General features: G+C 37.5%; 1 protein-coding gene across 8 annotated transcripts in view; it reads left to right on the top strand.

Annotated features, from left to right (window-relative positions):
- Positions 1–22,551, top strand: part of LOC106958541 (receptor-type tyrosine-protein phosphatase S-like) — a 206,013-nt gene extending 183,462 nt beyond the window's left edge. For 3 of the 8 annotated variants that reach the window (XM_015050489.1, XM_015050490.1, XM_015050491.1), the window contains 7 exons: positions 2,142–2,252; positions 5,015–5,026; positions 12,366–12,635; positions 12,815–13,396; positions 13,569–13,705; positions 13,796–13,940; positions 22,053–22,550. In XM_015050489.1, coding sequence (XP_014905975.1) covers positions 2,142–2,252; positions 5,015–5,026; positions 12,366–12,635; positions 12,815–13,396; positions 13,569–13,705; positions 13,796–13,940; positions 22,053–22,381 — 1,586 coding nt within the window. In that variant the 3' untranslated portion in view covers positions 22,382–22,550. Of the gene's footprint in view, positions 1–2,141; positions 2,253–5,014; positions 5,027–12,365; positions 12,636–12,814; positions 13,397–13,568; positions 13,706–13,795; positions 13,941–16,956; positions 17,448–22,052 lie in introns of those variants that run through there. The other 5 variants (XM_015050493.1, XM_015050496.1, XM_015050497.1 and 2 more) reach the window with 5 other exon arrangements.
- The last annotated feature ends 902 nt before the right edge of the window (positions 22,552–23,453 follow it).

The raw sequence follows: 23,453 nt of genomic DNA on the forward strand, positions 1-23,453 counted from the left end.
TATATGGGACTTTTATTTGTGTTTTTTTTTTGGGGTTTTTTTGTTGTTTTTTTTAAGCTGCCACATCATTATCAGCCAGCTGAAGTTTAACAAAATTGGTATATGTAGAGCTGTGCTGTTTGATTTAACAAAGGTGAGTTCAGACAAAATATTTAGAATTCAGCTGAAGGAAGTCTGTCTGACAAGCCGCTGGCAGAGGTTTCTGGATCTGTCCACCTGGAGTTGAACTTCATACGTTTCTTACTTTGTGGTCTCAGCTTCTGAGCACATTCCAATCCACCTGCCACCACACTGGCATTTGCTGTTCCAAGCGCACATCAAACAGATCAAAATCAGATGCTCATTTAAAGCCAGAGCAAAAATAAAAAATAAAAATGTATCACCTGCACTCTGCAGGCAGATTTCTTTTTTCATTTGGTTCTCGAGGTACATGCCAGGAACAGAGGCCTCTGAGTGATGAGGTGATCTGAGCAGTAAAGCAAAATGAAGAGAAAGTGAAAGAAAACCGAAAAATGAAACGCTATCGATTGTTGTACCTTCAGGTCTGTTCTCCGTTTAAATTGGTAAATATATTTGCTCACACCTCAAGGTCTCAAATACTCTTTTCTCTATTAGGAGGCGAACGGACTAAAAGCGTGACTAATCTTTATAATTAACCAGGATCGATTGTCTAATTTGTGGATGAGGTGAAATGTGTTATTTGAACACTGTTTCAGAGCGGTGGCCTTGTACAACATTGTGTTCGCTTGCAGATGTGATGGAGAGCGTTATAGTATATTACAAAGCTTTCGGGGCAGCTGCTGGCATATTGATGCTTCTTGGCTAAACGTTAACGAGCGATGGTGGTGTTGTGTTTGTCAGAGAGTCCCAGGCTACAATCTGTCTGCTGAGCCAGCCAGAGGCCCTAATGATATCATCAGGAAGTGCCGTCAACAACACTCTAACGAGGAATGATCCTGGTGTTTCACCTCCCTCTTTTGTTCCCTCCTGCCTTTTGCCCATGTTGCAGCTGAGTGCTGAGGTTGTCTTGCCTTGCACACATGCAGTTAACTCCAACCAAAACATAAAAAAAAAACAGTAATGATGTTAAAAAGTAGTTCATGTCTTTTGAGATAAAACGTAAACAATGACCAAATGAGTAAAGAGTAAAGTGAGTAGTAGTCTGCCTCTCAAATACACTCATACTCCTCGAGCTTTTCCAAATTTTGCCACGTGTGACTGGTCATGACGAAACTAGGAACAAGTTTCCTCGGCTGCATTTTGAGTTGGTGAGTTAGTCAGAGTTCTTTGTATGATGGATGGAGCTAAAATCAGGTTCATCCTAGAAGAAATGTTAAGGACTGCAAAAGACTAGAGACTAGGACTGACGGTCATGTTCCTGCAAGACAAGCCTAAACTTAAAGCCAGAGTCATAACAGAATGGTTGGATCAAATGATATTCCAGTTTTAGAATAGCTCGGTGAAAGTCTGCACCTAAATTCACCTGAACATGTGTAGCAAAATGTGAAATCCAAAAACAACAAAAAGCTATTCATTCATTTGAACTGAACTTACTTTTCAAATGAGTGGGAACATGGGAAAACATTTCACTCAATAGATTTGCAAAGTGGGACGAGTCATGCCCTGTAAAACTTTTAGCAAAAAAAAAAAAAAAAAAAAAGGCAAAGTGTGGCATGGATCTGTATTAAGCCCCTTTGGGTCATTATTTAAAATTATAATTTAAGATCAATTAATTTCTTCTGCAGTTTAATTACTTTGCTTACAAGGTAACCTTAACACTTTTCTAATTTACATTTCATCACGCTTTTCTTTTTTTGACTTTATAGCTCCTTTTTGCTAACAATTTAAACATTGCTGCAAACCCAAAATGACTGATTCAGTTCACGTTTTGATTTATTTAGCTTTTTGTCGACAAATGACTGAGGCTGGAATTCAGCTGAGTTAGTCAAGCTAGCCTGCGTCAGCATTGCTGCAGAGAGAGACTGTATTTGAAATGACCGTGTGAAATTTAAGTGATTCCCAGTGGTTTGATTTGTTTGTGTCAGATAGACTAATCATATATTTTCTGCTTTCTTTCTCTCTTTCTTTCCATGTTTCTCCCCCTTCCCACCTTTTCTTTGTTGGATGTTGTCTTTCCCCAGGTGCCCTGCAGATCGAGAACAGTGAGGAGTTGGACCAGGGGAAGTACGAGTGCGTGGCGTCTAATGAGGAAGGCGTACGCTACTCGTCCCCCGCTAATCTTTATGTGCGAGGTAGGGAGCAACCAGCCTGCTGAGCCAGGCAAAAAAAAAAAAAAAAAAGTAACAAAAAATACCTAAATAAAATCTACTTTGTCTAAATAAAATGTCTTCACAGTACAGCTCATCTTTAATTGGTATTCTTGAGCGTTAAATACTATAATTGCTTCCACTAAACTCCATTTTAATCTAGAAGTGTATGCACAAGATGTTTTGCAAAATTAATATCAAAGGAATTTAAATCTTCTACCATTTATATCAATGCCTTCCCATAATTGTTTTAATGCACTGAAACTTCCAAATGTAAATCTATAATTGACCAACTAATGTTCTTCTCTGTTATGATGCTCCATTTTGTCTTTCAATGCCCTCCCCTACTCACTCGGAAGGAAATGTATAGCCCAACAAGCCGTATGTCTTCACGTTATCAGTTGCCAAAGACCTTTGACCTTTTAACTGTGTGCCCAGTCAAATGTTTCCCCACTACATCTCAAGTTGAAACCTTAAAACACACTGAAAATATTTTTGTTTTGGTTTTGTTTTTTGTTTTTTTTGTTTGTTTTTTTTATTTGATGAGTGTTTTACAGGTAACGGAGCACAACGGTAAGTGTTGATTTTGATTGATTGGCTAGGTAATGTTGCCCACCAATCAAAATCATTCACCCCTTCTTGCCTTTTCCAGTTTTGGGGGAGGAAAATTTGTGTTATAACAAAGTGAACAAGCACTGTATTTTTACACACAGCTCATTTGTCAGATTGACCATAAATCCTACACTTCCTGTATTTCTTCCTCATGCTGCACTGGAGCGTAAACTTGTAGGGTTTCCCAGTTTTTACTTTTGTGTACGGTCTTTAAAGGCCTTTACAGTCTGTACTTATTTTGGTTGGCATGTTCATGCAAAATGAAGATATATATATATTTATATAAAAACAATAATTCAGAGCGAACAGTTTCATAGGAAACAGACTATAAAGACAAAAGCCTATCCTCAACCACTAATGCTAAATGACAATGAATCCCTGTTGAGGGAGCTTTAATAAATTGAAGCAGATGCATTTTCGGCATGTATTATTTATATTGTGCATATTAAATAAAGATGCCTCGGTATCTACTCGGTTTGTTCCCTCTGCTGTGTACCAAATAACTTTGTTCCCAATAAATAATTCACTACTCCAACATTATAAAATGGGTCAGGGAGCTGCTTTTTCATTATTATTGCTATCATCAGACTCAGTGAAATAGAAGCGTGGAGAGGAGAAATTCTACTACAGGGAGCTGAAGGTAAAAAGTAAATGGTTCTTCAAGACTGTCAGCATTCATCTAGCCGAGGCACGAGCTGGTACAAATGTGATTCAGCAAGCGGCGTCAATTAGCTATCTGCTATCTGGTGGTCCTTGCGTGATCATCGTTCTGGGCGAGCCCCTCCCGCAACAGATTATTTTAGGTGAGCAAAGAGAATTATGCTATATTTTTGAGAACACAAAAGACACTTCCTAAAGCATCTGTCATTAGATTTCCTTAAAAAAAAAAATAAAGAAAGAAAGAAAAATTTGTAAAGCAGCCCTTAAATTAAACACTAAAGAAGAATCTCAAATAGAGTTCCAACAAATCATCATTTGTGAGCCTCTTTCTGTTGAGGTATTTTCTACATCATCTTCCTTGACTAGCCACCATATTAAGCAACAAAAAACCAGTTCAGGCCCATTGACCGTATTGTGCCCTGGTGGTGAACCCCATGTCAAAGCCCGCCACGCCCACTAGCTTAGTCGTCTTATTTTTTACCCAAATGCTCTCAACAGAAATCATTAATATCTATGTAAAGAATGATTCTTTTTTTTTTTACATTTTCCAACTATTTTACATTAAATCATACATCCACTCCTTGAAATAACTTCCAAAAACACATCCAATATTATCACAAACACTGGCTCCACGAGCATGCTTTTACAAAAGTACTCCAGATTCATAATTACTCCAGTGCATTCACACTATGTAACACACCTGTTATGCTGTGATGGTGTCAGCCTTTGTTTGTTTTCAGTTAACTTTTGTCGATCAATTCTGATACTTGATGTTGACTATGTTTTGTTCACGAAGCAAAATGCACTTGAGATTAGCAGCTGTGTGGAAGGATAATTGTAAGGACGAGAGAGAAACCCTGAAAATGAGGCATGTGGGTACTGGAGCAAATGAGACTCCTTCCCAAACATCAACCATAATGACAGTGTTTGCTGATTGGCTTCTTAGAATAATATTTTTTTTTTCTTACCAGCCTTGAACTGCAGCTGCTAATTTCCCCCCGAATTGTCTTTTTTAAAATTTATTTGTTCTTTTCAATCTCTCATTTGTTTTTGTTTTGTTTATTTTCTGTTTATTTCATTTCCTTCTCTAGCTAAATAAAATGTGGCCACCCCCATGAGCCTCTCATTGTGGCCATAAGAAGCTTGTGAAATTTTGAATTATGAATATGGTACGCTTGAATTGACTCCAGTGGCGCCCCAATCCTTTCTCCTTAGCAGGCAGCAGAGCGACCACTGGGGTGAATCTGATTGTTTTGGTTCAAAGTTTATTTAAAGGGGAGGGCAGGCAAGTGTACTTTGAAGACGGGTGTCACTGATGACAGGGACAGGGGTAAAGGGGGAAAAAAAGAAGGAAAGGGACATGTAGCTGCAGCGAAACACCTTGAGGTGGCTTTTTTTACTCTCTCTGTGTTTCCCCTATTTTTCTCTTCTCCTCATGTCATTGTGTTCTGCATCAACCCCTTTACATCCCTCAGAGCTTCGAGAAGGTTGGTGTGTTTTTTTCTTTTTTACTTTTTTTAACCCGCATTTGAAAAGAAAATTCAACATGTTTGACAAATTTTAGCTGTTATTTGCCTTTTGCAGAGCTCGATTATATACTAATCTGAAAAAAATAAATAAATAAATACAGTTAATCCAAACTGCTAAATAATTTTAAAAGACCATTTTTTTTTTTTTTTTTATTTTATTTCCAAATAAAAGATGAAATCAAACCCCGATTAGCTCGGGTCTTGTTTATTTAATTTTATGTTTGCATTGTGGGGCCTTTTCACGTTTTGCATCCTTTGGTATTGCTTCTGCACCTAAAAGCTTTACTTGCATGTGTTGTTATGGAAACCCAGCACATGAAAATAGCAGCACCTGTTGCATGATGGGAGAATGTAACTGCGCTTGCATGCCCGTGCAAAAACCCCTTTGGCCCCGATGTTTTTTTTTTTTTCTTTTCCTTTTAGCATTCTCTGTGTTTTGTTTTTTTCCTGTCTTTCTTGGGTTTTCTAAAAATATTTTTTGTTCCTGACAACCCTATTTTTAGCTTTTTTTTTTTTTTTTTACTTTTGAGTTGTGATGATGGTGTTGTGTGTGTGTTTTTTATGGTTCTATTTCTGTTTTGTTTTTGTTTTTTTGTGTACTATGTCATTTTTTTGTGGTTCATTAGTTTGTAAAAAAAAAAAATGTGTTCCTTTTTCAACCTGATACTGCTCGGCTTCTTGATACTCGGAGTGCAACTGCAAATGCCGAATGAAATTATAAATGTGTATACAGCCAGTGTTCCTGTCATCTGCTTTGGAGTGATCCATTACCAAAAAGATTAGACCTGATTGGGCCTGATTGGGTTCCATGTTGATATTGGGGAGCCATTAAGAGATGCCATTTGCAATATTGTGCTAATCAATAACAATACAATGACCTCAGCATTGCATTTAGTGCTGCCAAGCAAGCGAGTAAAGATGCATATATACATATTTGTATTTTTTTAGTTGATGTGGTTTGTTTTTATTGATTGATTGGCAGCTGCCTTTCACATAGTCAGGACAAACATTTACACTTTAATCACTTATATTGTCATTTATGATTTTTTTAAGCTCATATAAGTAAACGGCATTTTTAACATGCACACTATAGATCTTAAACATCAGAAAAATCCATAAGTGATGGATGCAAACTGATTCGTGAACCCACAGGGAAACCCACAGTTTGTCACTGTGTGCTTCAGCTTCTTTTTACAATATAATCAGATTTTTACTGAACCACACATCACCTGCTGTAGTGAGTTGACCTGTTACATTTTCAACTCAACTTGTCTGAGTATATAATATAAAATCTTTGGAAAGTAAAGGAGAGTTTTAGCTATTGATACTTTGTCTTTTTATGTTTTGCGTTTCTTTGAAAAGCCCTCATTAACACAAGGCAGGTGCTGCATAAAGGCTTACTTTGCATTAATTTGACTGAGGTTACCCAAGTAAATTATATAAGATATACTAGACTGGACTAGACTGATTGTGAGTGACAAAGTTGCTAAGGCTTTGCACTTACCTCAAAAATATATTTTCAAATAAATTGCTGTCATTTTTGTACCTTTTAACAATTTAAATATGCCTAATATCCAAAACACAGATAAAATGTGTAGCTGTCATTCATTCACGTAATTCAAACTTGAATTGTCTTCCCTTATAGACATCTTATGTCCCCATGTGGTTGAATAAATGGAAGCAAAACAAGATTTCTCATGTGGTTTGCTGTTGGAGCAGCTGCCTTTTCTTTTGTAACTTTCCACTTACTTTACATTACTTCCATACCTTTAGTATCAACAGCTGTCACTTTGGAAAGAAGCTAACAGTACAATATATATTTTTAACTCAATCTAATTATAGAATTCTAGACCCAGTTCAACAAAGAAACACTGATGCAGAAAGACTGTGCTGTTATGCATGTGCATGCTCTCCCTTCTACTATGATATTTGCCTGTTTGTGAATGTGCTTGCATGTCCTGCTCTGCATCCGTATTTAATGTTGGGAAAGAAAGCTAGATTACACCTTATGTTCTCACTGGCCAAAGCAAATTCTAGCCATCTCTATTAGATGTTTGCCTTACATAGCCCAAAAAAAAATTCTCATTTGCAATAGAAGTGCCTGTATTCACCACACAAAAGATATGGCCCTTTACCTCCTTCACTAATAAACTATCTAATTAACTTACTAACTAGTTTGGCATGCACTGGAATTATCATACATGTGGGGGAATGTTCTTGCAGTATAGCTTGGCTGCTTGTCATGTACCTGTAAGACAACAGCAATAGTTAACACTCTCAAATCCCTTTTTATTATTAGATAGCCATGCCATGATTCCTGTTAGTTTCCTTTAGGTAATAATTTCCATTTTGATGAGCCACCCATAGGGAGAGTTTAGCAGTGGTGCAGCAAAGGTATGTTAATACAGGCCAACCCCTGCAGCTTAAATGTAAATGTTGTAGGACTCACCCTGCAAGTGTGACTAAAGGATCTTCATACTGTGCCTGTGTCCTCAGGCAGTAAGAGGGTGTAATCTCAGCTTCAAGGTGACACTAAAGGCTGCACATTATTTTGGCTTCCCCCTTCATTTTGGGGCAACAAAACCTGCCTCACAAAAATAGCCAATAATGTCCACCTTCTGACCTCTGTTTTTCAACACAAATCCCTCCACAACACCTCCCACTTAGTGCAATACTCTGGCATTCTCTCTCGACTGCTTCTCACCTCGTCCAGTGTATGGCTTCTTGTCTTTCTCTCCACATTGGGGCTTGAAATAAGACTACATATTGTTATCGGACCACATGAAATGTGGATTTTTGTTTTCTTTTTTCTCAATTCCAAATGGGCCGGCTGGGCTCCTGGTCTCTGTGAATGAGGAGCGTGTCCATGCAATTGGGATTCTTTCTTTATTACTATTATTTATTTATTTCTTTATTTTTTTGTTGGAATGCCTGTGCATTTTAAAGGTATTAAAGGCGAGGGTTTTATTTCCACATATAATGACAGACTGCATATTGACATAAAGTTCAGCTGAGCATGTACTCGTAACTTTCAGAACTTTGAAAGTATGGTGACTCATTATCATGAGCCATTGAGGAAACTTTACATTTAAAAGTAAATTTTCATTTAGAATCTAACGACGGATAATGAAGTGCAAAGTATAGTGTGCTCCAGCATCAGTTGGGGTCTTAATTAGGGGCTTTATCAAAACATTTAGATGAAACAAACGGTTTTGCAAGATGATTGCTTTATGCATAGTTTCTACAAACATCCTTATGAACGCTGTTGTTTCAAGAAATGTGTTTTTTTCCACACAAACACACCAAATGAAACCCAAAACATTCTAATAATGACAGCCCTGTACGTGGCACTGTAATGGGCCCAAGAAAGTACATCAACAACGTATAAACTTATATGGTTGAGGTTAGGGGTTGGATTACATTGTTTTGAAAGAAAAATTACATTCTGGTTGCTTATCAAAAAGGCAAAGTTAGATATTTGAGTTGTGTTTTTTTTTCTTCACTTTTAACAGACAATAGAGCTTTCTGATTCCTTATGCCTTATTTTTGTTTGTTCTAAAATATTAAAAGAACTTACTTATGTAATAGCAGTTTTCACACCATTCTCATTTATATGATACCTTCGTAAATGCATTGTTTTACATTACTATACAAGTAGACTATTGGCTCCATTTGTCCTCGTGTTGGGTTTAAAAATTGCATATGACTGATTTTTTGTTTCTTTGTACCAGAAGTTCTTAAATAAAATAATAATAATAAAAATTAAAAAAAAGTTAAACCAATTTTAAATTGTAACTTTCTTGTCAGATTCTTCAATTGCTAAAGTTATTAGCTGTTTTAGGATAAGTTTCCACATGGTTCTTAACATTATAGTTTCTTAAAGGGGACTAGAGATATCTTCCTGTGGGGAAACCTCATTCACTTAACCATTTCAGCTCCCGGTCCATTGGCTGATCTGAGCCCCAGGGAGAGAAGATCACCCTGAGATAAACTTTGATTGAATGTTTCCCCAAAATGCCCATGTTTGTCATGTTCAGTTACCACAGACATTTTGAATTGGAAGATAAATTCTTGAGACAAATAGAATCTTAAAAACATCTAATAGTATTGATGCAAACCTCTCTGTGAACACAGCTGCACTCTGGTACTGTCTTTGCTGTTCGAATGTAGTTCTATTTGTGGATTTGTTCAATTTCGTTTGTTTCCTTTCATTTGATTTTATTTTGTGAGTCTGTGTGTCTCGAGCAATGCTATAATCAGTCATAAATGGCATGCTTGGATGGGCTTGAGTGACATTTTTTTGGATTGTTTTGGTTCTCTGGTGTTCGCCCGAGTGGATGAGGGTGCACCGTTCTACGTCACTCATGCCATAGCCACACCCATGCATGTCTGTGTGAGGAATGGGCTGCCCTATCACCTTTGTTGGTTAGTTAGGTATGCTTTATCAAATTATAATGCAGATAATTATTTTTTCTCCACCCTTAAGTGGTTGATTTTCTGCCTTTTTTCAACAGAGATAATGAAAAAAATATCTCAACCAAATACTTAGTTTTGATAGGAACTTTTTTTTTTTTTTTTTTTTTTTGAAAAAAAATTTTTTGGGGATTTGCAAGTGTCCATTTTTCTTGGTACATTTTTACTGCATGTCATTTTTCATAGCACAAACCAGCCTTTTTCAAAGGTCAGCTATGAACTTTTTGCCCTCAAGGTTAGGTTGTTACACCCAGAGTAACAAAGTAATTGACATTAGCAGTGGATAGAACCGAGAATGCATACAGAGTAGATTAGAGACTTATCAAAACCCCAACACCAGCCATGTTCCCCATTTGAGTGTCCCTCGCTCTGTAACTGAAAGTATCCATCAGTGATTTATACTGATTTTACATGTGCAATTCAGTTAAAAGAAAATCCCTCTGAGTTTGTTTATATAATAATTCTGCCTCAGTTTTGTGGATAAATTAGCTTTTCCCATGCAACGATCATATGAATCCCATTTGGATTGACACGGTTTGTTTTTAAATCTAATTTTACTTTAAGGGCCCTTTTCAGTTTTTCCCTCAATCACTCCCACTGCCCTGTTTTGTCCTTCCTTATGCCCACCTGTCCTAAACATTTAACTTCCATTTGCACACAAAAGTAATGTTTAAGGTGGTGATGAAGGAACATGTGCCTGATTCTTGATTTTAAGCCCCAGTGTGTGAGATCTCCAAACCAACTTTGAGCCATGATCTTTTCTTGTTCTTTTTTTATTTTCAATCAGTTTTTATTCTATTCCCCACTTATATCCTCCTTCTCCTTCTCCCCCCTTTTCTGACAACCCGATCCCTTTCTTTCCCTTGTTGCGTATTGTACAGTATGTCCGCGTGTCAATCCATTTCCCTTTGTCTTGTTCGTTGTCTTGCTGCTCGAGTTTGTTTTTTTTATTTCTGCCTTGTGTCTTGTCTCTCTTCCTTTGTTTTGTGCGTCTCTCTAAAGTCATCTTTCACATATGTTTCATCATGTTGTCTTCTGTATCTTCACTACTTTCCTTCTCTCACTTGACCTTTGCATCCCAACAAACATTTTGACATTAAATCAAAATATTTTCTTTGTTTTAGTCTGCTGTGTATTTGTAAAATCTTGTCTTTCCTACATATAGCTTTCCTTTGAAATTGCACACAAATATGTAAAATGGTTGAAGAAAACATTAGAGTAACTGCAAACTCCTCCATGTCACCTAATGTCAAATGCTTCCTGGGATGCCTCTCTCAATCAGTTTCTTTTTTGCAGAATCATGCTCTTTCACTCTATAGCTCTTGCATACTGTACACACGCACATCCATGCCTATACCAATGCAAAAAGTATATGCATCTATATACCTACAGATACACACACACACAATACACTATACCTGTCACATCCTTCGTCTGAATCTCAGGTTTATTATCCTCCCTCTTCAATCCAGTCCCTTTCCATAACTTTAGAGGTTCTACCTGTCTTCCTCTCGTTGCTGGTATTCATTTCTCTTTCCCTCCATCTCTCCTTTCTATTCTCTGAACTTCTACTCACTGTTGATCCAGTTCTGTTTCTTTACTCCGACACTGTGTAGTAGTTAGCTTCCTACCTACAATGGCTACAGCTCTTTTTTTTCTGTGTACTCCTAGGCACACACCTTGTTCCTTGATACTTATTTTGTGTTACCGGGACTGCGATGTGACAATGTGCCATCATCACATTTTGTCACATTAGCTGAAGAAAAGCAAAGTTTACACAGCAGTAAAACGGGTTACCCCTGTCCCCCCTTTACCCCTCCTCCACCCCTCCCTCCTCTATTTCTTTCTCTGTCACTCCTTACTGCACTGTTCTCTCTCCTTCTACCCTTTCCTCAAAAGTTATTTCTTCTATCTTGTGCTACTTTCCTCTCCAATCGTCTTTTGTCTGGGCATGCTAGCGACCCTTCAGTTATATTCCTCAATGCATTTTATCTCAAGTTTTATATCTACTTTTGTTATCATTTACTCCTTGATTTACCTCGATCTATTTATGCATGCTGTCTGTGAAACTGATAGCTGCATCTATCAATGGAACCGTGTCAGATCTTAATAAGGCTTTGTCCAGTGGATCTACCCTAAACCACAAAAATCTGATTAAAGTTTCTCATCTTTAAGATGATCTGAAAGTAGAGCAAGGTGTTAAGTGCAAATGTGTGCTAGAATTTGGTTAGACCTTACAGAGATGGTCAATAGTTCAGTAACCCTACACTTCCTGTGCTGTGGGAGAAGCCTGCAATGGCCTACTTCCTGTTTGGCATGTGTGTCTGAGAGGACAGGAAGTTCCAGGTTGCCCGGTCGGGCTTATGTGATAGAATTATCACATGGCCTTTACTACTATATTACTCTTCTACTTTGCGATCAGGTAGTGCTTCAGTTGTCCACGTGTCAGTAGTTCAGCCCCCAAAGATGAGAAACTCGTAATAGATTTTTGTGTCTTTAATTGTGCTGTGATGGGTCAAATATTGGTCATTGGAACCTTGTTGCTATGAATCGTTGCTTAATTGTTAATCTATATTGTTGTTGAAGCATTTCTATTAGTTTAGTTCTTTCCCATTATTTGTTATTTTTTTTATGTTTTCAAAAGTCTAGTTTTATTTTATTTTTTGTTTGAGTTCACGTTTATCATGTTGAATCTTTTGTGTTACATGTATACCTGAGAAGGATCAATTTTCATCTGCCTCTCTTGTTACCTCTCCTTTTTCTCTTCTTTTTGACTCCTTGCCCTCTTTTGTCATCCTTTCTCCTTCCTCATGCCTTCTCGCAGTCCGGCGGGTACCTCCTCGCTTCTCCATTCTTCCAGAAAGTAAAGAAATAATGCCAGGTGGCAGTGTGAACATAACTTGCGTGGCAGTGGGATCGCCCATGCCTTATGTCAAGTGGATGCTGAACGCTGAGGACTTGACGCCAGACGACGAGATGCCAGTTGGCAGAAATGTTCTTGAACTGAGCAGTGTCCGTGAGTCAGCCAACTATACCTGCGTGGCCATGAGCAGCCTTGGCATCATTGAAGCCGTGGCACAGATCACTGTAAAATGTAAGAGATGACTATTTGTGAAGGATCTATGACATTCATAGAACATTTCACTTCCAATCTCTTGTGTTAAGTTACAAAAAAAAAAAAACACTATCTCGATCTTTGTTCTTTTTTGTTCAGACTTCTTGAGCAATCACCAATTAATATCTTCTCTCATTTTTTCTGTGTTGTCACAACAGCTCTTCCCAAGCCTCCAGGTACCCCTGTGGTTACTGAAACCACAGCCACTAGTGTGACCATTACGTGGGACTCAGGAAACCCAGATCCAGTGACATACTACATCATACAGTATAGAGCCAGGTCCCCAGACAGCAAGTATGAAACGGTGGATAGCATCACCACTACACGTTACAGCATTGGTGGCCTCTACCCAAACACAGAGTATGAAATACGTGTCTCAGCGGTGAACTCAATTGGACAAGGTCCACCCAGTGAGCCAGTCGAAACTCGGACTGGTGAGCAAGCTCCCGCCAGTCCACCAAGAAACATTAAGGCCCAAATTCTTCCTCAAAACACCATGATGGTGCAGTGGGAGGAACCCGAGGAGCCTAATGGGCAGATCAAGGGATACCGAGTTTATTACACTATGGACGATTCGCAGCCCATGAGCCTCTGGCAGATCCACAATGTCCAGGACAATCTCATCACCACCATTCAGAGCCTAGTTCCTCAAGAAACATACACAATCAAAGTCCTTGCATTCACATCCGTTGGTGATGGACCTTTTTCAGCCCCAATTCAGGTCAAAGTATTACAGGGAGGTAAGGATATGAATAATTGCTAATAATGTAATAGTACCTCTGGAGCTGTTGGAACTAGATTCTCTTAATAAAATGGTTTAGAAGCCAACCTACTGGTCATCATAATTTAACCCTTGCAAATGTTATTGTCTTGACTCTGAATTATTGTAATATCCTCTGCTGTTGTGTCCAGTTCCAGGTCAACCATCCAAATTCCAAGTTGGTGCTGTGTCAGACACCAGCATTGAGCTGACCTGGGAACCTGCATATGAGAAAGAAGGAATTATAAATTATGAACTTCGCTATAAGGAAGGCGATTCAGACACTCAGGTAAGTGTTCACTACCAAAGCTCTAAAAGTTTATTTCAACAATTGTTTTTTTTAGTTCACCATTTTAAATTCTTATATTTTGATTGACAGTTGAAGAAAACATTTGGACCCACAAAATCATATGTTGTGGAAAGTCTCCGTCCCAATACAAAGTACCGCTTCTCCCTGGCGGCCATCTCTAACAAAGGCATTGGGGCGTTCACAAATGAAATTTCTGAGAGGACCTTGCAAGCCAGTATGTAGCCTTTTATTGATATTCTGTCCTGTTTTTGTTTCAGGTTTGCTAACAAAAGAAACTCCTCTTACAAAACTAAACTATGATCTTGTTTTCTTTATGGACCATAGCAAAAACAATTTTCATTTATATTAGTTCTTTTACCTGCTCTTTTGACTGAAGCTTGCAAATTTTTCTCTAATGTCAATGGCCTAGCCTCTGAGTTATGTGTTTAACAATGACTTTATTTGAAGCTTACTGAGGCTACTTATTTGTGGTTTAAAATGTCTACTGGGAACATATCCATATTTTCATACATTTTGCAAATGTATGAAATGTAATTTGACATTTTTCAAAACTCTGTTAGGCTTGTATTATTCTAATAAATGTTTACTTTATGGACTACTGCAGTTGAAGAGACTAAGGGGACATTTTAAATAGCATTTACCTTAAGTGTTGCTTGTATTATTTCATGCATGGTTGAGAAATCCTTGACTCTACCATGGCAGCCATTCAGGTTAGCTTCAACACTTGCTCATACGGTGCACTGCCTTTTTACCCAAAGCTCCGCCTTAAAGTCTGAGTGGAGTCTCCAGGGGAAGTGTCAGAGATTTGGAGCTTCTTAAAGAGACAAAGGCCAATTTTGAGGCTTTAAATTGCAAAGTCAAATTTCTTTTAAATTATGTTTGTTATAGAATTGGTAAAACAGTCAAAGTTAAAAATTACCTAATTGTGCTATAAATTGGCACTATGTGCCTGGAAATATATAATACCCATCTATAGCCCTCTATTAATGAAAATGGCATTGATGACACACTTCTCTGTTCAACAGCCATTTATAATAAAAACAAATAAAGCATTGAGATTGTATTTTTTTTTTGTTTGTTTTTGCTGCTGCTATTTGCATCCATTCTGAATGGATTACATCCTGAATGTAATCCATTCAGAATGGGAAAAGGGAAACTGTTTTTTTCAAGTACAACTATGATTAACATTCCATGCAGTAATTCCCTCCTCTCTTTTTTATGGTACTTCAACCAATTCTTCCACTCTGAAGCCCCATGTTAGTGACTTTTTACACTTGAGTGCATTTAATTCGTCTGATCTTCCTCTTTTCATAGGGTTCTTCAAAACTTCTAAAGTTCCAGGTTGCAATAATCCTCTGTCTCATTGGAAAACTAAAATTTAAAAACTTGGTTTGGTTAAGCACCTGTTCGTCAAAATGCCCCTCTAGTTCACATCCTTGCTTTATTTGCCTTTTTTTTTCTCACTGCTGTGCTTAGGAAGACGTAAATGTATGTGTACTCAGCCATGGAAAACATACGTTGTTGTGGATAGATGATTTCAGTAGTTCCTTTTTTTTAATGTATTTTCTTTCACTTTTGTTGATGTGTTCCTTTCCTTTGTAGACAGCAAGTGCACATCCCACATGACACAAAAAATGCTAGTTCTCCTGAAAAACCACCAAGGCTCTCGTATGAACTGTACACATATTTGAGAGTTAAATCTTGTTGTTGAGAGGGGGCGGGGGGGATTAGAGACAAGTGATGTGACGATGGAGAGCATTACATTTAAAAAGACAATTGTGTCTTCGGCAGATCATAGTCATAGATCTTTAATTATATTTTGAGTGGCAGGTGCTTTCATCAAAATAAAAATTATTGGAGAATAGCTACTTATAGTCAAATAAAGGCGGCAGAAAAGACAAAAAGACAGCATTTTAAACCATGGATGCAAAATGAGGATGCAAATTTAGACAACGTTAACTTGGAAAGTTGATGGAAGATTCCTTTGACCTACATGTGTCAAACTCGAGGCACGGGGACTAATCTGGCCCATCAGAGCTTCTTATGTGGCCCTCTCGGCTCCATAGGGACAGAGAAATAGAGCAATTGATTGCTTACATATTATTTTATTAGTCAAATTAAAGCAGCTTTTATTTTTTATACAATCAAATTACATATGTACCTCGAGTTTTTTTGAAACGGCAAATTCATGCTAAATCAGCAGACCCCTGCACGTTTTTGCGCTAATGCATAATCGTAAGTTTTTCGCACATTAAAAAAAGAATATTAAAGTGATGCTACCTCACACCTGCAGAGGTCAGTATGTTTTACATCTACTACACTGCTTTAATTGATGTCAAATGATAGTTTGTCCTTGATACAACAAGTACCAAAAAGTTACATTTATCATCAAGTGCAAATATTGCAAATATGTCTTTCATTCATACATCCATCCATTTTCTATACACCCTTTTCCCTTAGTGGGGTCAGGAGGGTTGCTGGTGCCTATCTCCAGCTAACGTTCCGGGCGAGAGGCAGGGTACACCCTGGACAGGTCGCCAGTCTGTCGCAGGGCATAGGTCTTTCAAATATTTCTAAATTAGCTCCTGAAAATCACTGATTTCAATTGCAAATAATTACAAAAACATTCAGAAAATCCTGGAGCAGTGTGAACAGATGTTCGATATTATTTAATTTTAAGAAATACCTTATTGACACAGCTATTCATTAATATTTTAACAATATGTTAATGGTTTTTACCAATACATTAGGGCACAACCAGCCCTTTAAGAATATTCATAAACTTGATGTGGCCCAAAATGAAAATGAGTTTAATACTCATGCTCTAACTAATGAATCATCGACACACTATGAACACTTGAATGAGAACAGTTTAATTTCATTTAATAAACAATAGTACAGTAATAAATCTTAATAACTGTTGTTGAAGTAATAAGGTATTTAATTAACTCCGCTGAGGTTTCAACAGTAAACTTGGCACACTATTTTTGTTTATTCACATATGGAAGTTAACATGAAATGCCTTATTGCTAATATTATTTCTACAGTCAAGACTGTCAAATTGTAGTTTAATCAAACATATGCCGGAGAAAATGAATTGTGTATGAATGGTTTCATTGTTTTACTACACTGACAGTATTTTTGTTAAATCAGAGTACCTTCAACAGTGACATAGGAAAGCATTGGTGGTGGGAGCCGACTTCCTATAACACATTTTCTATTTCTACCAGTGCAACTTGTTGGCTGTGCCTCGACATGTGAGCGTGTGGGCTTTGGAACAACCACTTCACAGTTCTTTTTGTTCCTGCACAGAAAGTGCAGTGTTACTGCCAAGAACTCCACTTGCATGTGACACTCACTACTGCCCACTCGGGGTGCTGTTGAGCAGCTGCCGCTGAACTGATGAACTTTGACTCCTCTGCATGAAAAGCCACATATGTCCATCCCCATTTCTGTCTTGGCATTTCTTGAGTACAGTGTGCGTATCCCCATCTGTCGAAGTGTGTGTTTGTGATATTCTTGCCTGTTTTTGCATTTGCAAACTGCAAGCAGAATTGAATATGCCCCTCCTCCTTTTCCTCTTCCTTCGTCACCCTCTTCCAGTCTAGTCCCTCTCTTTGTCACATGTTAACTTGTGGATTGTAACTAAAACTGTTCTTGGAATGCCTTGACATCGTTTTGTTCACTTAAATCCCTCTTCCCTTTTGGTTTGATTGTTATTTATTTATTTATTTATTTATTTATTTATTTATTTATTTATTTATTGGTAAACAGAGTTATATCCATTTATTTAATTTTCTCTATTCACTTGGGTCTTAATTTTGAAATACTATTTATTTGATTTATCTCTCTGTATCTTCTAGCCGCATTTTCATTTCTGTTTGGTTCTTGTATGAACCCAAGTCCACCACAGGTTCGAATAACTGCAACAAAAGCCAATGCAACCATGCATACTTACTTGAATGGGCTTTTGAGCAAACATGATGGGAGATAAGTCCAACATCTTAAGATATAGGACTCTTCATTTTCGTTTTTTTTTTTTTTTTTTTTTTTATTGTCCTGCACTCTTTGCTCTCCCTGAACAGTGGTCCACAGAAATAATAGAAAATGCAGATCTTACCTCTATTTTCAATAGCTTGGTCATAACACTAAAGCTAGCAGCCATGCTTTCTTTTTTTTTTTTTTTTTATCCATTCTATTGACATTATTTTATCCTGGGCCTCAGAGATGTTTAATGACATGTTTTAAGCCATTTTTTCCTGTACATTAAAGATTCATTGTAAAGTTGCTGCAGTCACTTACACCCATTGGTTGTTCAGCACTAAGTCAGGATATTCGAAAACTAAGCTGGGCAAACGCAGTGCTTATTGTTAAAAATTACTTGATCTTTTGGACGCTCAAAGGTAAGTGATTGTGTGGTTTAGAGATTCAGTGTGCCGTGTGGAGCCAGCTAAGATGGGATTGATGGTTTTCCCAGATCCAAGGTATAAAAAACATAGAACAGAACTAACTTATGACCAGAGTTTTTTCCTTCTTTACAGCTGTATTTTTCAGTTCATATTAACAGTTCTCCAAATTGTCTCAAATACACCTCCTTTTAGAGAGAATAAAAGATTACTGTTCTTGAACAATTTGAACAAGTCACTTCTGCTTGATTGTTGGTGCTCAGTAACTCTAGATGGCTGTTAATTTACTTACATTTACCCTGAAAATATTGATACCCACTGAGTACAATCAATGGTACTTGTGCCACAGTTTAAGAAACCTTTGTTGTTGTTTTTTTTGTTTTTTTTTTTCATTTGGTAGTTTCACACTCACACATTAAACATTTTAAACGAAGATTTTTCACCAAAAGCCATCCTTCACATACACACGAAGGTAGCACTGGAACTTATCAAGTTTTACATTTTAATAGCTATGTTGCTTGATTGAAATAATCAGTTGGATATGAAACTTAATGACATCTAATGGAGAGATTGCTGGAATTAATCCCTGAAAACTAAAAACTTCTCACGAACACAAAAACTATTCAGGATTTGCACATAAAGTAGTTGTTCCTTCCCAAACATGATGTATAAGTTCCACTTCCAGACCTCCAGCATCTGGCACACTGAATCACTATGCTACAAAGTTGAAAGACAGACAGACAATATGACATTTCAGATGTGTTTCCTCTATGTTCTATGCAGAAACTGTTTATAAAACATTGAAGGTTATGCTCAGTCCAAATAGCATTACCTGAGGCTTGTAATGGGAGCTTTGACGAGCAAAAAATTCATAATAATCCTGGAATTTGTCTGCACTCTTTAACTACTTCAATGTGGCTGATACCAAATTATTTTCACTTTTCAAAGTTGTATCAGGTTTTTATATAAGCAAGACGTTCTCTCTCACAACGGCTCCCATTCAGAAGCAAGACCTCACTTGGTATGCTACATTTGTCAGTCCAGGTTGAAACCAGTTTATGAGACAGTTCAGACATGGCCAACAAGAGGGTCCACAACCAGAAAGCATGGAGGGTAATTTTTCCAGCTGTTGCCAGTTTTAAAACATGCTGAGAAGACTTGAGATAGACCCTGGAGTGGTTGTTGAGGGGCTGCAGGGCTCCCGAATGGCAGATAAGAATCCCATTTCATAGAGTCAGAATTAATTTCATGCTCTGCGATGAGCTCTGAGCCAAGGCCTTGGATTGTCAGGCTTTGTTACACATTTAGATTATACCTAGACCCTGCCAGTAGCCAGTCAAAAGCCATCTCTAAAATTAAAGTGGCAGATTCTAAATCCTCTGTATTTAACCAAACAAGCAGTTTATTCCCCCCACTTACTGTAATTGCAGAAGGTTTTTAGATGTATTGGAATATCTGTGTGAGCCACACCATGGCCATTTGGCATCGCTGGGATTAATTCCGTAATGATCTACAAGAACGAACATCATGTCATTTGAGGTTTCTGATACAGTCCATATACAAAGATGGCACTTAGACTGTGATAGAAATAGCATTCGCAATTTGTTATTTTAATACTTCACGTTAATATCGAATTGTAACCATTGTAGTATTTTTGCTAAGAATATTCCATATCCTCTAAATTCCTTTCACTTTGAATTTGAAAGTTGTAGTGTAAAAACCTCCCACATCATATTTCAGAGTCAAAGTGAAGGAAGTAATTGCAGACAAGACCAGTTTGTCTTGTCTTGATGACTTCATATGAAAGTTTTGATGCACTTCAAGTGAAACTTTATCCAAAATACTTCTCTTTGTGGTTGCATACTTCTAGTATCCATAATCCTATGACTGGCCCTCCATTGGATATTAAGGATGCGCCCAATCCAGTCTTAAATTGTTATCAAGCATAGAGATGCCTGTGCACTGTGATAACCTCCACCCTGTCAGAATTATAGACCTTTTCTTTGCCACAAAGAATGAGAACGGAGCAATCATTCTTGACGGGGGAGAGTTTGCAAATACAATACGGGCAAAGGAAAGAAGCTGAATGGCTCAAAATCCAGTAAGACCTTAAGTAAATAAGCCCATTGGACACAGAAAAGGGTTTGAGAACTAAGGCTGTGGCCCTGTTTTATTTTTGTGTACTGGAACAGTGTCTATTTTACCAAGTAAAATGTTTTTTGTTTTTGTTTTTTTCTTTATAAAACTTAGTTTTTTCTTTTCAATTTTAAATCTGTATCTTCTAAAGTGACAATATGCTCACAACATTTTTATTAAAGTTTTATAAATTCCTTTATATGAGCTTTTTATGTTGTTGATGACATTGTCTTGTGTCTTGGCACTGTCAAAATGGCTGCAGGCTCCTCTGAGATACTTAGACATAGGGCTATGAAATGGGATTTATTTGAGGAAATTGCCAACAAGGAAGGATGTTTCTGTGCTCGGCCAAGTTCACGAGCGTAGAAAATCTTGATAATGAGTTTTCCCCACTGGCTTTCCCTTCTCTCAGTGTTGTGGACCCTCTGGCCCAACAATGCAGTATTAAACAGCACTGGCTACAGCACAGAGCCAACTCTCTCCCTCCTGCTCTTCCCAAACTGGGTCCAAATCAACTATCAGTGGATACAAATAGCTGTTTGCCATGACTGTAACAAGATTTGATCATAAAATTGATCATATTCTCAGGATGGGAAAGTGTTGCTTCTCCCTGACTCTAGAGTAAGCACACTCTGGAGTCAGGTGCTGTTGGTAAGAAAGTCTTGAAAGTTTTTTTTTATTTTATTTTTGGGAGTCAGGTACGTATGATGCAGACAATGCTTGCGATTTACTTTTGTTTGTCTGTTCATGGTATACTGTTTTGTTTGTTGTTTTTTATGAGCATCTGGTTTTATTTTCCTTTGTTGATGTTTACTCACACCTTGTATTTTTAGAAAGTATTTGTTGTGAATCTTTTGAATCACTTTGGTTCCAACTAATTTCACATTACCCTCCTTGAATTCATAACTTATTTCTTTATTGTCCTTTATTTTTGGATGAAAACATATTTATTTATTCATTTGCTTCTTTTTATTTAAACTTTTGTGTGATATGTCCTTGTCTCTAATCATATTTAATTTAGTTTGTATTACTTTGCTGTCAGAAAATGTAATAATGAACTAGATTTGCTACATCAAGGTGGAGGGAATTGCACAAAGAATAAAATGCAAAGGCTAAAATATATATTATTTGGACAGGAAAAACAAAAATGTTAAGAATTTTAAAAGAGGGCTTTTTTTTAATTTAACATGTTCTCCAAAAGCACTTCAGACACAAAGGTTTATCATGGAATTCTGTGTGATAAATTGGAATGATTCAAACTTTCATTTTAAACTACGTAATTTGTTGTCTAGCAATCACAAAAATAAAGTGAACTTCTGAGTTCTTGTTTAAAATGGTGCTAGTCATTCTAAAGACTCCTAAATTATAAAATTTATCATGACTTTTTAGCTAGTAGACTTTTTAGATTTGGAAAAAGTACCAAACAATTGACCTATATTTCATAAAATAATGTTCACAGACATATCTTATTTTCACCAAAACCAGCAAGCACAGCTGTCTTGATTCATTATTATGTTTCTGTATGGTGGTGTGCATTTTCACCTTTTAATTTGGCATCTGCTTGGTACCCGTTTTTATTTTCATATATTTGTGTTTTGTGTTGATCAGTTTCATTTTGATTATTCCTGTTGTTTTTTATTTGAGTTTAAAATTTTCCTTTTTTCATTTTCTTTATCTCTACCATCTTTTTATTTTTTCGTTTTTCACCCTTCTTCCTTCCCCCATCCTCCTCGTCCTCTACCGCCCCCTACCTCCCTTCCTTGCTGTCCTTTCCACCTCACCAGAACCCTCAGCTCCCCCTCAAGAAATTAAGTGCAGCACTACCAGCTCCACCAGCCTTTTGGTAAGTTGGCGCCCCCCACCTCTGAAGAGTCAGAACGGTGATCTGACGGGGTATAGGGTGCGCTACCAAGTGGTGGGCCCTTCAGAAGGGGCCAGCGACGATACAGACCCCATGGAGGAGCCGCCAGTGCCTCCAACCGAAGAGCGGGTGTTGCTGCAGAGACTGGAGAAGTGGACCCAGTACCGAATCACATTGTCCGCCTCAACTGAGATTGGGCCTGGCCCCGAGAGTGAGCCCCTAATCTGTCGGACAGATGAAGATGGTACGTGAGTCTCTTATGTGGAGACTTGGCCTTATTAAGAGACAGAACTCTTCTCTGTTAGCTTGAAATGAGGTTAAACTGCTTTGGCCTCTAACTTGAAGTCACAAGAGTAGTGGTTGAATACACTACTATGATCCATCTGTACTCAGGAATCTGAATTTCCAAATCAGGGAAAGTCTTACAGTAAGGCTTAACATTTTTTGCTTAAGAATTTTTAAATTGAAATTCTTAAAGTGGTTCCTCATCAACCTAAACCTCAAAATCCAGTTTGAGTGTTGTGTAGAAAAATTTAAAAAAATAAAATAAAGACAGTAAATGTTGAATGAATATCCTGCGTCTTTGCAACTCTGGGATTTCTTATCCAATGCACACTCCTAGACCCTCTCTTGACAATAATTTATGAATAACTATGGTTATACACACACAGAGAGACACAGACACACATCTACCAAATGTCCACCTCCCAGACATGGAAAAAACTCGTCCTGAGGATTTTTTTTTTCCTAGTCTGCCTAATCTGTATGTTTAGTAAGTACACAACCAAGGATCTTGAACATGCCACTCAGGCTGCTGAAACAAACTGTTTTTGGTGTGTTAATCCATCCGTTTAACTGGAAAAACAAACCCGTTTCACTGTCTCCGGAAAGAAAGGGCAGCTACTGTGCACCTGAATTGATTTTTTTATTCTGTTCACTTCCTATCATTTGATACACTTTTATTATTTCCCTGCTCCCTGAAGACCTACCTTTTGCAATCTGACACCACAACGTGGTCATATGGAATGAAAACAAGCATTTAAAGAAGCTAAAAATAAGTTTCTCTGGCGAAAGAAGAAAAATCCTGACATGATAGGATTTTATTGATCCATCGATCTTACCACAGCACCTGTGACATAGATTCACTTAAATTAGCTTCTACTCTACATAAGCCATTTTATATCTAACATGTTGAAATGTTCTGCATTTGTCTGGCATTCGTGTTTTTAAATACCACTGTTATACTGGCAGTTATTAAATGGCAAATCAAAACTATTTTTGGTGCTGCTATAATAATGACATTTAACAAGTGTCAGTTAAAAAA

This window comes from Poecilia latipinna, unplaced genomic scaffold (genome assembly GCF_001443285.1).
Source record: "Poecilia latipinna isolate Pla-1442-1.1 unplaced genomic scaffold, P_latipinna-1.0 Scaffold994, whole genome shotgun sequence".
NCBI classification, from domain to species: Eukaryota; Metazoa; Chordata; class Actinopteri; order Cyprinodontiformes; family Poeciliidae; genus Poecilia; species Poecilia latipinna.